Raw genomic sequence first — 15,087 nt, forward strand, 5'->3', positions numbered from 1 at the left:
TTGAACTTCGAAGGCGGCTGAAGATGCGGTCGAAGACGACTGAAGATGCGGTCGAAAGCGGTCGAAGAGCTAGAATGTCAAACTTTGTAGGCGGTCGAAGGCGGCTGAAGATGCCTCAAGACAGAGAGGAGAAGGCGGTCCTGTAGCCCTAGCTTTTTGTTGTTTTTCTTTTATGGACTCGTTTTCTTTCATCTTTCATCGGCTTCGTATAAAGTCCCTCAAACAGTTAGCAGCGGTCAAATGGGTTTGGGTTTTGTGAAAATCCAAACCCAATAAATCAAAAAAATGCTTTAAACCAAAATCAAGGGATATCGGCCGATTTTTCAAAGGTGAAAAATCAGCCGATATGCCCGATTTTTCCCCGACATCTCCGATTTGTTCTAGAAAACCGATATACGACGCAAATAAGCCCGACTCATATCGCTAGACCCCTCGATCCGATATATCATCCGATGTTTAAAACACTAGTTATGTCGCTCCAGTTCATCTTCATCATGACAAATTTGGTCCTCATGCAAATCATTGTGTCTTTCTTGGTTACTCTGCAGTCCAGAAAGCACATCGCCTTCTTGATCTTGCCACTGATACATGTTTCACAAGTGGGGACGTTATGTTTCGTGAGAATATTTTTCTTTTCTCCTTTGATGATGCATCTCTACCTTCAACAACATCTCTTGTATTGCCATTACCCATACAGGATACAAGTTCACCTCCACTTCATCCTATGTCGTCACCACCACAAAATACAAAAGTCACACCACAACCATCAATAGAATTGCCCTATCCTCCATCATTGGTTGCCAATGTTTTAAATATTGGATATTGGGGAAATATCAGATGGACAAAATTCATATCGGGTTGTAAATATCGGGAAAATATCAATGATATGTGGTAAATATTAGAATGCCATAACAGATATTTGCATATATAGTATAATGCATTAAAATGTAATCTCAACATTCTTAATGAAATCTAAGCATGCAAAATATAAATAATATATGTTTAGGATCACTAATCAATCTTGTAAAATAAATAAAAATACAAATCAACAGTACAATATTTCATCTATTTTTTAGGCCAAAATGCTATTTGATATAATGGGAAAATCATGATGCCCAAAAATTGTCAAATGCTGTATATTGTTTTGCGACATGCTATATAAAAGGATATATCGGGCAATATATCGGTTGATATGCTGGCTATATCAGGGATATATCACCCAAAGCAGCCAAAAAGCAGTAAAGGACATTTAGAGATCATATTGGTTGTGACAAGTCCTATAAAAGAATATATCAGGCAATATATTATCGGTCCATGTCGGGGATATTTAAAACAATACCAGTTGCCCCTAATCCCACTCCACTACCTGTAATCCCTCCAACTGAGGTTAGATGTTCCATACGCGCAAAACATGCTCCCAAATATTTATCCAAGTACTATTGTGCACATGTTCAACCTGCCAATTCATCATTCTCCAAGAGTTTGGTTTCATCAGGTACATTATTTCCATTATCCCATGTGCTTTCCTATAATCGTTTTACATCGATTCACAAAGCCTTTCTTGCTAGCATTTCTTGTGAAACATAACCCACATCCTTTACAGTAGCTAACAAGAATCCAAAATGGAAGGAGGCCATGGTCGCCGAGATCAAAGCACTAGAACTAAATAACACATGGACGTTGGCATCACTACCAGCTCACAAAATTCCCATTGGTTGCAGCAAATGAGTTTATAAAATTAAAAATCGTTCTGAAGGTCTCCACTTCAATGAGTTTACAAAATTCCCATTGGTTGCAAATGAGCGCTACAAAGGAAGACTCGTTGCTAAAAGCTACACAAAAGTTCAAGGTCTCCACTTCAATGAAACTTTTGCTTCGTAGCAAAGCTTGTCACTGTGTGGTGTCTCCTTCTAGTTGTAGTAGTTCGTTCTTGGCTGTTGTATCAATTAGACATTAATAATGCTTTTTTGCATCACGAATTCAAATAGGAGGTCTACATGAAAATCCTACCTGGTTTCCCTAAGCAGGGTTAGATGAGAGTATATCGTTTGAACAAATCCCTCTATGGTCTCAAATAGGGCCTCTTGGAGTTGGTTCTCTAAGTTCTCTTCCGCTCTCCTCAAGCTTGGTTTTATTCAGTCCAAGACAGACTATTCTTTGTTCACTTCTCAAAGGGGTACCTTGGTGACAATGGTCCTTGTTTACATCGATGACATTATAATTACTGGTGACGATCAATGATCAATTTCTCTTCTCAAGCATTTTTTACACTCCAAATTTCACATCAAGGTCTTAGCACTCTTAATTTGTCGTCTCCTCTACCTCACAATCACTAGACCTGTCAATTGTTTATGCTATCAACCTCCTCAGACAATGTATGAGTAAGCCTGATGATCCTCATTGGCAAGCCACACTTTGGGTTCTCTGTTACATCAAATCATCTCCAGGAAGTGGCATGCTTCTTTGTGGTCACAGTTCTCTCTCCCTTCATGCATACTGTGACTCTGATTGGGCCTCTTGCCTTACTTCACGGCGATCAAGCACAGGTTATTGCACTTTCCTTTGTTCAAGCCCAATCTCATGGAAATCCAATAAACAACAAATTGTATCCCGCTCCTCTGCTGAAATACAGAGCAATGGCCTGCGCTACATGTGAGCTTATTTGGCTCATTTATTTGCTTTGTGATCTTCATGTTTCATTCAATATTGTCATCTTGTATTGTGACAATCAAGATGCTCTTTGTATCGCTTCCAATCCGGTATTTCATGAACGCACAAAACATATTGAGATTGACTGCCATCTCATTTGGGATAACATTCAAGATGGATTCCTAAGAACATCCTACATACCCAGTCATTTACAATTAGCTGACATCTTCAAACTAGGACGAAACCAAGTTCATTCTTTAACCAGCAAACTCGTTCGTGCGCTTCACTCTCGTGCTTGAGGGGGAGTGTTGAGATCATAACATAAGCTTATCCTTTGTTATGATTTATAGATAGACGTTTTTGTTTTTTTCTATCTATTAATTTTCTTTGATTTGATCTCCTTGTTATCGTTTCTATCTCTTAGAAACAACCTGAACCTCCTGGCTCCTGCACCTTTTGTATTCTATATAAAGCCATTGTAAATGAACACAATATAGACGAGAAATGTGAGATTTACTCCTATCCACTTCTATTGTTAATACCTGCCTCTAACAACTAGCATTTAGGAATGAGTTCTTCTAGGTCTCTTACACAATGATGATGACGACTTTGATATTTATGAGGTAATAGTTCAAAGCCGCATTCAGTGGTCTAATTACGATCAAACTGAGACAATGGTGGAGCATTTATTTTGGGTCTCGAAGAGCCTTTCTTTTGGTATTTTGAGAAGGGCCTTAGCAAAGAGGTGCAGCTTGGTTTTCAAGTATTCGCACTTCCATAGAAAAGAAGTCAAAGAGGATAATTATGCGACACTCAGTTAATTTGCTAATGAAGTTGTACATTATTTTCCCGCAGTTTATATAACATGAGCTTACATTAATTACAAGTAAAATATGAATGCATTATAAAACTTTGCTTGCAAATTTTAGCATAGGCCACTGGGGGACATCCAGAAGATAGAAACAATATGAATCACTTACATGATTATTTTTTCTGCAGGAGGCAGTTGCTGTAACCACGACCCTCCAGGAGGAGATTCTCCTGGAAATGGGAATTGGTGGGTGAATGTTGCATGCTGTTTATAGTTTACCAGTACATAAGAGATATTCATGTTCTTTCATTTACCCAATACTTAATTGTTCTCTGTTCAGATATTAGCTAAATTATTGGAATATACAAAAAAAAGTAGCCTACCATTCTGAATAGATTGATAGATAATTCTTGCCTGTAAAATACTTTTCTAATTCAAGCTCTAATATTTGAAAATCAGATATGTACTTTTCTTGAAACATGTCTTAATTTGCTTCAAACATTGTCAAGTGGCAGCACTCTTGTTATATATGTGATAAATTTATTGATCCTCACATCAATTTAGCACTCCATTAATTTCTTGTAGATCCAAGATTTGGGATTGCTTGCTTGGGAAAGGTGAATTCAGTATATGAGAACGATAGAGACTTAATGATCCAGTTTTATAGATTTGTTGCAAAGTAAGTATCATTATGGGTTGTTCTATACTACATTGATTATAGCCATATTTGTTTTTTTTTATCACAAACAAATATTCGCATTCATATCCATATTCGTTCCAGTGTCCGTTCATATTAGGATATGTCCACGTATGTCACAAAATGGTTAATGTGTAGCTATTAGAGGGTAAAACTTGAAACTAAAATAACTTCATAGTATAACAGAACGGGTTGAATTTTGTGTCAGTTTGTAGCAATCTAATTAAGTGAGAAGAAAACCTGAAAGAGGAAACAATGCCCATTTTTCAAGGAAAAGAGCAACACGAATATTGATCCTTGCCTAATGTGTTGTGATTTTGTGTCAGTTTGTAGCAATTCAATTAAATAAGAAGAAAACCTCCAAGGAAATAATGCTAACTCAAGGGAGAAGGAGCTGCACAAATACTTATCCTTGCATAACTTGGTAGCAGTAGTGTGCCCATACTTTTTCTTGTTACAATTCTCTTGTTTACCATTGCTCATGAGCAGATCTCAAATTTGTGATCTCCTTTAACTATGTTCAGTTGGTGTGCGTATGCTTCTAATAAATTAAAAAAAAAGACAAAATCCTCAATACTCACTAGTTTTCGAATTGAGATCCAAGGGGGTTTCCCCTTTTTGAACGATTTACATGCAGATTTGACAGATAGATTATCTTCTAGTCCATCCATCTTTTCAGATGTCATCAGTTAGCTTTGTAAAATTTCATTGCATTTGTTTTCATTTTTTTTGTTCATTATCGTCTAGTTTATCTATCTTTCCATATGTCATAAGTTAGCTTCATAGAATTTCTTTATGATTTTTTAATCCTTTTTGAACCATTTACATACAAATTTGACAGACAAATCATCTTCTAGTTCGTCCACCATTTTAGATGTTATAAGTTAGCTTTGTAGAATTTCTTTGCATATTTTTTCATTTTCTTTCTTCATTTTCCTATTAACATGTTCAATATGGATGAGGTTAATAAAGATATAATGCTTTTCAATGTTCTTATTGTTGATTATTATGTACTACAACTCTTGCTTCATGTCTAAGGTTGTAACCTTAATTCCAGGGTATCATATGGAGCTCTTTACATGTCACCATTAAAGTAATGGTTTTAGCTAATTAAATTGAAACTTTTTTTTTGGTCCAATCTCAAGTTTAATAAATGAGAAAAAATAACAAAATGACAAAACAATCATCCATGCTTAAAAATAATGAGAAAGACCAATAAATCCTTGATTTTTTATGAAAAAAATAGATCAATCTAGGTTAAAAAGAAAAACACAATGAAAGACAGTTTTCTTTGAATTCACAATTGAAGCAATTTTTAATTATAACAAACCGTCTTTTTTTCCTGATTAGGAGAACCCATTTCATTACCTTGTATAAAATGTTTTACTCGATATTTCACGCATAATAATTCTTTTAAAATTCATCAAAAAGATTTAAGCTCTATGGTAGTGATGATAAATCACCATAATTAGTTTCCTCCCCTATGTCTCTAACATATATGCATTGTACTAACTACATTTTACTTTTATAGATATATAAAAATGAGATAAGCTGTGTAGAAAACTATATACATAACATGAGAATGAGACAAATAACAGCTGTGAAGGACACCCAGAAGAGAACGGGACAGGACTTACCAGTTGCATGATGAAAATGTTTCTATTGTATTATTCCTGCAACATTTTTGATTTGGTAATTTGCCCAGGATATATCCCTGGAAGAGCAATGCAATAATCCAACTCAGCGTTAGAGCCTAAGGCTGGTAATCCTGATCCAACCTGTTGGATTGACCCAAACCAAGAACAAAATTTCTTGGTTTTGATAATACCTGGTTGACACTGTTCAAAATCAGGTCAGACGTTCTATCCTGATTATTGATTAGGTGTGTAAAGGATCAGATGACTTCACTAGTTTTGACCTGCACAAGCCAGTTAATAGGATATGTAAAATAGTTATTTTGCATTTATGCCCTACAGGTTTCTTGGCTAGTACAACCAGTTTGTGCTGTCAGGTCACTGGTTAGACTCCTATTCCTCTGTGTTTTTCCAGGAAAGAAAAATGAATGTCTGGTAATTTTTGTTATAGTTGCACAAGAACCACTTGAATTTCATGGACAGAGCATTCGCAATTGTGCTCTGTGGTTGAGCTTGATTCTCTCTTTGGACAAAATGCAAATTTTGGACCTCATGTTCAGAACAGTCACATCTTTGCTCTACTTGTCGAGGTTGATTATTTCCTTAGGCAGATATGCATTGTTTTTCTTTGAAGTCAGGTATTGAAAATTCAGACTTGACCTGCTGATAATAAGGTTATTCGTCAGATATGTGTCAGAGAACCTAGCCCAATTCCTAATTGGGTCAGGTTTGTGAGCTATATTTGAGTCAGGTCAAAGCTGGCCCAACCTAATCATCGTGCAACACCATCACAAACCTTATCATATCCTAAAATAAGAAATTAAGGGACCAGAAACATAGTATTTTCAGGCATATTTAGCTATAGTATTTTCAGGCATATTTAGTTTTTTGAGCTTAAAATACATAAAAAGCAAGAGAATTTTCCAGCAAAAATATGCAGCTTGAATTTTCATCTTTCTGTACTTTTCTCATACTCTTGTTAGGTCATTTTGCGGGGAAAGTATATCATATTCTATCTTTAATCTGTTTTCGCATTAAGAGAGAGGATAAGGGGGTACATTCACAGGAGGTTAGAGTTTGCTCTTATTGAGGATAAAAAATGAGAGAGAATTGATTGAGATGCTTAGGTAAGGAGGCCACTAAATATACCACTTAGGATAAACTATAAGATTATAATTGATATGCCAAAAAGGACTAGAGGTAGATCTAAAGTATATCCATAATAGAATTGAATGGAATAATAGGATTCATGAAGCCGAGGCTTTGTTGTTGTTATTATAGTTATTGTTATCGTTGGATCTTTGGTCTATTTTTCAGGTTCAGTTAAATTAAGTAGCATACTGTGCTTTGTTTTTTTGAAATTCCTGCAACTGGCAGGGAGGAAATGGCCATTGATGAAGCTGAGCTCGAGGCTAACGAGTTTGCGGAGAAGATGGACAATCAGCAAAAAATGCAAGAGCAGGTGGATGTTGTAACTATCCTGTTCATTTCCTAATTAACATTTAGACTGAAAACTGAAAATTATATTTTTTTTGCAGCAATTGGAAATGCTGAAGTATATCCGGAAGTTTCACCCAGATGACCAATCTGCAGTTCTTGAAAGTGTAAGTCCAATTTATCTCTTTTGATTGAGCTATATAAATTTTTGTTGTTTCTATTATCGCAGCAGTTACAACTACTAGGCTTAGCTCGTAGGCAAGTGTTTTTATAATATGAAGGCTGTAGGTTCGAAGTCTCTGTGCCAAGCGATTAGTTATTCAAACTTGCATCTCTTTCGAAAGATAATGCTAGTGATAGATATAATAGATTTGATGTAGCGAAAACGTAATCAAAAGAGATAACTACTCGTTCTTATACGAGCATATTGGCACAAACCTTTAAAATCCTAGGAATAGAAAACTTTTGAAATTAATAATAACCAATCTTAAGAGTTCACAAATTTGTTCCCCTTATATAGGGTGTAAGTACTAAAGTAACCTTTCGTAAAATACTTAGACTTCTTAAAATAAAAAAAGACTACTAGAATAAAGAGATATCCTAAAATAACTAGAAATTAAAGTAAACCCGAATTTTCCAACACAGTTGAGCCTGAGTACTAATATCTTTGAACACGAATATTATTTGGAACTACGAATTAATTTTATGTATAGACCACTTTCTAAGCTTTTCTAAAAATATATAATAATAAATATTCTATGGAGCGAGTCAAAAGATATGATCATTTAGATTGCATTTTAGAATCTGTCTGAAAATACTCTTTTGCTTCAATCGTCCCGCTTTCGTATGATCAGATTTCTTCCAAAAGACATCAATTATTGCCTAAGCATCATTCTCCCCTCCCTCATTCTCCCCTCCCTGAACAAAACTCGTCCTCTAGCTTGGCTGAAGTTAAAGCGGCCTGATTGGGTGAAACTCAGTTAAATCAACAATCTTCTTCATCTAAAACTTGTGGTTGGTTTTCTTAGGCAATGGTTCGTTGCGCACATCATCCATCATCAGATCTTCCTCATCAATTGATGTAGCGGAAGTGTAATTAAAAGAGAGAACTACTCGTTCTCGTACAAACAAAACGGCACAAACCCTAATAACCCTAGGAACAAATTTTTTTTGAAATTAATAATAACCAATCTTAAAGAGTTTACAAATTTGTTCCCCTTATATAGGGTGTAAAACAAAGCAAAAGTATTAAAATAACGTTTTCTAAAATAATTAGACTTCCTAAAATAAAGAGACTATTAGAATAAAGAGACTTTCTAAAATAACTAGAAACTAAAATAAACCAGAATTTTACTGCGCAGTTGAACCTGAAGACTAATGTCTTTGAACACAAATATTATCTGGAACCACAAATTATTATTTTTTGTCTAGAGAACTTCCTGAGCTTTCAAAAAACATATAATAATTAAGATTTTGCGGAGTAAGTCAAAACTCAAAAGATATGATCATCCAAATTTACATCTTATAATTTGTCCGAAAATACTCTTTCGGTTCAATTGTCCTGCTTTTGCATAATTAGATTTCTTCCAAAAGACATCAATTATTGCCTCAACATCAAAATTACGGATGACTTTATTTGTAATATGAAATGATGTGAAATGAACAACTCAGGCCAGCTGTTCCATAATTTATGGCGCAAGATTTTTACCATAACTGAAATGTATTTTTTATATATTTATTGCTTACAATGACACAAGATAGAAGGAAAGAATCTAGGCTGTATCAGAGGGTAAAAATAGGCAACTAAATTTCCAGATTTTTCTTTCTAAGTTATAGGTAGGATATTTCGCCTATATAGGCTGTGGCTTCCTTCTGTAAAATAATTTTTCTGTAATACAAAATTTATATGAAAATAAAACATGGGAGGGAAGGGAGTTTCTTGGGAGTGCTGTGTTTATACTTTCTAATATTATGACATGGTATCAGAGCGAAGGTTCGATTCTCTAGTTTGCTGATGGCTATGCCGAAGGTGGACTAGTGGGTCTAACTTGTATTCCTATCTCCTCTTATTGTTCTCCTTTACTTTGCTGAAAACAGTGAATTTGTGTTGTCCGCAGTTCTATTAACCTTGTTGCTATTCCTGCGACTTAAGGTTTCCTGTTGCTGTGTGACTTAGGGATATTTTTTTCTTCCTTTCTCTCTTCCTTCTGGTTTGAAATTTACCTGTCCTAGATGGAGGAAAATCAGCCTGAGAATAAACCTGATCCGACTCTTCTTCTTGAGAGTTTGACTGCTACGCTTTCTCAACTGCTGCAACAAAAACCAACGCAAGATGGGGTCATATCTGCAATGACAGTCAAGCTAGATGGCAAGAATTTCAACATATGGTCACAGATGTTGAAGATGAAGTTATCGAGCAAGGGCAAGCTCGGTTATATTGATGGCACTTCCTCTCAACCTTCGGGTAATACGAATCCAAAGTGGAACATGGAAGATCAACTCGTCAAGGATTACATAATTAACTCTATGGATTCCTCTCTGATAGGTAACTTTCTTCCTTTCTCAACTGCAAAAGAGGTCTGGGATGCAGTTCGTACCACTTACTTTGATGGGAACGATTTGACACAATTGCTTGAATTAAAAAAAAAGGTTAATCGGGTCAAACAATCGGGTGGATCTATTGAGGTTTATTACACTCAGTTACAAGGACTTTGGAAAGAATTAGATTGTCGTAGACCTAATCCTATGACCAACCCAATAGATATCGAAACATATAATAGACTTTTGCAAGAAGACCGAGTATTGACTTTTCTAGATGGCCTAGATGATCGCTTAGACCATATCCGGGCTAATGTTCTCCAAGTCCAACCATTCCCAACCATAGAACAGACATTTGCATTGGTTCGTAGAGAAGACAACCATCAAACTGTTATGTTAAAGGGTGACGAGTTACAAAACCTGGTGGTACTTCTTACACAAAACCAGAAATTGAACATGCAAAAACCTGGTTCTTCTACTCGACCAAATAATTCCCTCTATTGTTCTAATTGTGGCAAAACAAATCATACCAAGGAGAAATGTTATAAAATAATCGGGTTTCCTGATTGGTATAAGGGTAAAAAAAAAGGAAAACAGGGGGAGGCAAATAAAGCTGGAACCGGCCCTGTTGCAAGCACACCTACAGGAACAGTAGAAGACCCAATCGGGTCAAGAGGTGGTTCGGCCCAAGGTGAAGCAGTGGGTTCAGCGTCTGTAGCACACTCCAATGGTTTCTCTCTTGTGCCAGCAGTAAAGTATGGTAAACAGAATGAAGGTAAAGTCTGTATTTCACATCCTCATTCAAATATAAAAGAATCTTATAATTGGATAATAGATTCTGGAGCAACTGACCATATGACTTTTACGAGGTCTGATTTTGTGAATGAATACAAGGCACGAAGAAGCGATATTTTAAATGCTAATGGGGTATCTTACCCAGTAATGAGTGTTGGAGATGTTCAAATTTCTTCATCTATGACTCTTTCAAACACACTGCTGGTTCCTTCACTATCTACAAAACTGCTTTCTGTCGGACAAATTTGTGAAGAGATGAATTGTTGTGTTCTCATGTTTCCTCGTTTTTGCTTGTTTCAGGATATCCGGACGAAGGAGATTATTGGGCGTGGTTCTAAACGAGGATTGTATCATTTGGATGACATGGCTACAGGAAGGACTCATTACTCTACAAGTTTGAAAGCTAACTCGAGAAATCGGGTATGGATGTGGCATAGACGATTAGGTCATCCTTCTTTCGGGTATCTTAAGAAACTTTATCCTAGTCTTTTTTCTGGTTGTGAGAATGAGGATTTGAATTGTGAAACTTGCATTAGAGCAAAGAGTCACCGTGTATCCTTTCCTAGAAGTCCAAATAAAAGTACAATTCCATTTGCTTTAATACATTCTGATGTTGGGGTCCATACCCAGTAAACTCTTCAAATGGAAATCGATGGTTTGTACTGTTTGTGGATGACTGTACAAGGATGACATGGTTATATCTTCTCAAAACAAAGGATGAAGTATCAAATATATTTAAGATTTTCTATAATATGGTGAAAACTCAATTTGATAAAAATATTAGATACTTTAGAAGCGACAATGGTGGAGAATTTGTGAATAAAATTCTAAAGAGTTTCTTTCAAAATGAGGGCATTATACATGAAACTTCGTGCGCGGGAACTCCACAACAGAATGGGGTAGCAGAACGAAAAAACCGACACGTCCTAGAAACTGTTAGATCCTTACTAATTGAGAGTAATGTTCCACAAAAATTTTGGGAGTATGCGGTTACTACAGCTGTCTATTTAATAAATCGCATGCCATCTGTGGTACTGAATTTTGAAACCTCACTTCAAAAATTGTCATCTTATGTCCATATACCATCTATTCTCAACCTTCCACCTAGAATTTTTGGGTGTGTGGCTTACATTCATATTCCTAAAGTTCAGAGATCTAATTAGAACCTTGTGCAGAGCGGTGTGTTTTTTTGGGATATGTTATAAATCAGAAAGGTTATCGTTGCTTTAATCCTATTTCTAAAAAGATAATTGTTACAATGGATGTAACATTTCTTGAGATGGAATATTTTTTCCAAAATTCCCAAGTTACTTCTCAGGGGGAGATTAGTGAAGAGAAGCAACTATGGGATCTGATCTCTGTAGGAGAAGAATCTAACTCTTTTGAAATGTATCCTTCGGACCAGACCGAATCTGACCTTAATTTTGCCCTTGACCACACTAGCCTGGAAGCTAGTAATATGCCCCAACATGACCAAATCGGCCCATCATCTGTATGTCCACAAGATAATTCACTTCCTCCATCTCTTGGTCCATATGAGAGTAAGCTGGGCCTAAATAATGGGGAGTTCGAACCTGGTTTACAAGAAAAGGAAGTTGAGGCCTCTGGTATTGAACACCAACAGTTGCGCACTTACAAACGTGATCCAAACCGGCGGGTTGTCAACGAGTTGAAGAAGCATTGAAATATCAGAAATGGGTACAAGCCATGAAGGAGGAGATGGATGCACTTGAACAAAATAAAACCTGGACACTGGTAGAGAGACCTCAAGGAAAGAAGACAGTAGGATGTAAGTGGGTTTTTACTATTAAATATGGTTCAACCGGTTTAGTAGAAAGGTATAAAGCTAGGTTAGTTGCTAAAGGGTTTACCCAAACATATGGTATTGATTTTCAAGATACTTTTTCGCCAGTTGCAAAATTAAATACTGTAAGGGTGTTGTTGTCATTAGCAGCTAACCTAGATTGGCCGTTACACCAGTTTGATGTAAAAAATGCCTTTCTACATGGTGAATTGGAAGAGGAAATATATATGGATATTCCTCCTGGTTATGAATGTCCGGGTTCTAAGGATGTAGTGTGCAAATTAGATAAGTCGTTGTATGGTTTGAAACAATCTCCTAGAGTGTGGTTTGGGAGGTTTTGTAAGGCAATGAAAGCCTATGGTTACATACAAAGTGACTCTGATCATACGTTGTTTTTTAAAAGAACTCATGGAAAAATAACCATTTTGATTATCTATGTAGATGATATGATAATAACAGGAGATGATCAAGAGGGGATTGAACAGTTGGAAAAGAGATTATCCAAGGAGTTCGAAATGAAAGATCTTGACGGATTGAAGTACTTTCTTGGAATAGAAGTAGCAAGATCAAAGGAAGGTATTTCTTTGTCACAGAGAAAGTATGTGTTGGATCTATTGGCCGAAACTGGAATGCTTGACAGCAAACCAGTTGATACCCCGATCATGCAAAACCACAAGTTAGGAATTCTTCCAGACCAAGTACCTACAAATAAAGAGAGATACCAAAGACTTGTAGGTAGATTAATTTACTTGTCTCACACACGACCAGACATAGCTTATGCAGTAAATGTGGTTAGCCAATTTATGCATGCCCCAAGTGAGGACCATATGGATGCTGTTTATCGCATTTTGAGATATCTTAAGGGTGCTCCAGGAAGAGGGATTTATTTAAAAAAAAATGGACATCTTGAGGTTGAAGGGTATACAGATGCAGATTGGGCTGGAAATATAACTGATAGGAAGTTAACATCAGGATACTTCACCTTTGTTGGAGGTAATTTAGTAACCTGGAGGAGCAAAAAGCAGAATGTCGTGGCCCTGTCAAGTGCAGAATCTGAATTCAGAGGGATCCGGATTGGTTTACAAGAATTAATTTGGATCAAGAAATTGTTGGAAGAACTTGGGTTTGAACGAAAGGGGGAGATGAGATTGTTTTGTGACAATAAAGCGGCCATTGAAATTTCCTCGAATCCAGTTCAACACGATCGAACAAAGCATGTGGAAGTAGACAGACACTACATGCGGCAGAACCTAGATGAGAAGGTCATCTCATTGCCCTTCGTGAGGTCAGAAGGACAGCTTGCCGACATTTTGACCAAAGGAGTGTCTAGTACTGCGTTTTATGATGTATTGAGCAAGTTGGGCATGTTGGATCTTTACATGCCAACTTGAGGGGGAGTGTGAAATGAACAGCTCAGGCCAGCTGTTCCATAATTTATGGCGCAAGATTTTTACCATAACTGAAATGTATTTTTTTATATATTTATTGCTTACAATGACACAAGATAGAAGGAAAGAATCTAGGCTGTATCAGAGGGTAAAAATAGGCAACTGAATTTCCAGATTTTTCTTTCTAAGTTATAGGTAGGATATTTCGCCTATATAGGCTGTGGCTTCCTTCTGTAAAATAATTTTTCTGTAATACAAAATTTATATGAAAATAAAACATGGGAGGGAAGGGAGTTTCTTGGGAGTGCTGTGTTTATACTTTCTAATATTATGACAAATGATACTTTAAAGTGGATCTAAATATTAGCACCACTAGCATTCAGAAGTCTACGGATGAGCTCAGAGCCAAAAGTTGAAATGGAACTCAGCTGCTGCAGTTTGGTGTGAACCTTCAATATTTGATGTTGTCAGTTGTATTTTGTATCATAAGTTGTGCTATGTTTCCTCAGTATATCCGTATAAAAAGACTGAGAATTTTAGGAGACGTTTGCAAATTTCTGCATGCTTATGCATGCGGTTAGTTTGTCAACCGATTGGGTTTGCGTGGCTGATTATTTATCTAAAACTGTTATCATGCAGCTTCACAGACAGATGGAGAAGGCTAACTTTGATAACAGCCCTGCATTCCTGACCGTGGATCAAATCCAAGATATTGTTTGGCGAAGATCTGCACCTTGAAAATGAATGCATCCATCTTGTGCTTCCTCTTAAGCTTCATCTACTCACTAGCCTATGCATTATTTCCTAGAGTATCAGTTCAGATGATAAAACCATGTAAATTCTGTGGATGTTGTCACATTGCTTATATTTAAAATTCGGGATCTAGATACTTCATTGAGTCATGGCCTCTGGTTCACTTTATTGTCGCAAAGATAAAGGGGTTAATTGCAGATAGAGCTCCTGTACCGTCGCAGATAGACCCTTGTTGTTCTATTGTTGCAGATAGATCCCCTAGTTTCTCAACTCAAGCTATTTTCAGGTCAAGGTTGGGCTTTGTAAACTATAACATACGAGCTTCATAAACTGCTTTAGTTACTATGAACTCAGCATAACAAATCATTACATACAACTAATTTAACTGGGTAAACTAAGTAGGTTAAGAATCCAGGGGAGCTTTGTCTGCAACGATAGAAGTATAGGGGGTTTATCCGTAATTTGAAGTTAATACATGAGGTCTACCTATAATTAATACAAAATAATATGTTTTTTTAACTAACTGTATTATATTCGACTCTATAAGTCTCAATTCTAATCAAAACTTAGCTGCTTTGATC

At 36.4% G+C, this 15,087-nt stretch overlaps 1 protein-coding gene across 3 annotated transcripts in view; it reads left to right on the forward strand.

Moving 5' to 3' along the window:
• The window catches only part of LOC109830572, a 20,462-nt gene extending 5,807 nt beyond the window's left edge, over nucleotides 1-14,655 (forward strand). For 2 of the 3 annotated variants that reach the window (XM_020397874.1, XM_020397875.1), the window contains 5 exons: nucleotides 3,649-3,706; nucleotides 4,046-4,139; nucleotides 7,169-7,253; nucleotides 7,330-7,395; nucleotides 14,393-14,655. In XM_020397874.1, coding sequence (XP_020253463.1) covers nucleotides 3,649-3,706; nucleotides 4,046-4,139; nucleotides 7,169-7,253; nucleotides 7,330-7,395; nucleotides 14,393-14,491 — 402 coding nt within the window. In that variant the 3' untranslated portion in view covers nucleotides 14,492-14,655. Of the gene's footprint in view, nucleotides 1-3,648; nucleotides 3,707-4,045; nucleotides 4,140-7,168; nucleotides 7,254-7,329; nucleotides 7,396-10,861; nucleotides 11,229-14,392 lie in introns of those variants that run through there. The other variant, XM_020397873.1, reaches the window with a different exon arrangement.

The sequence above is a fragment of the Asparagus officinalis genome, chromosome 2 (assembly GCF_001876935.1).
Source record: "Asparagus officinalis chromosome 2, Aspof.V1, whole genome shotgun sequence".
Lineage (NCBI taxonomy): Eukaryota > Viridiplantae > Streptophyta > Magnoliopsida > Asparagales > Asparagaceae > Asparagus > Asparagus officinalis.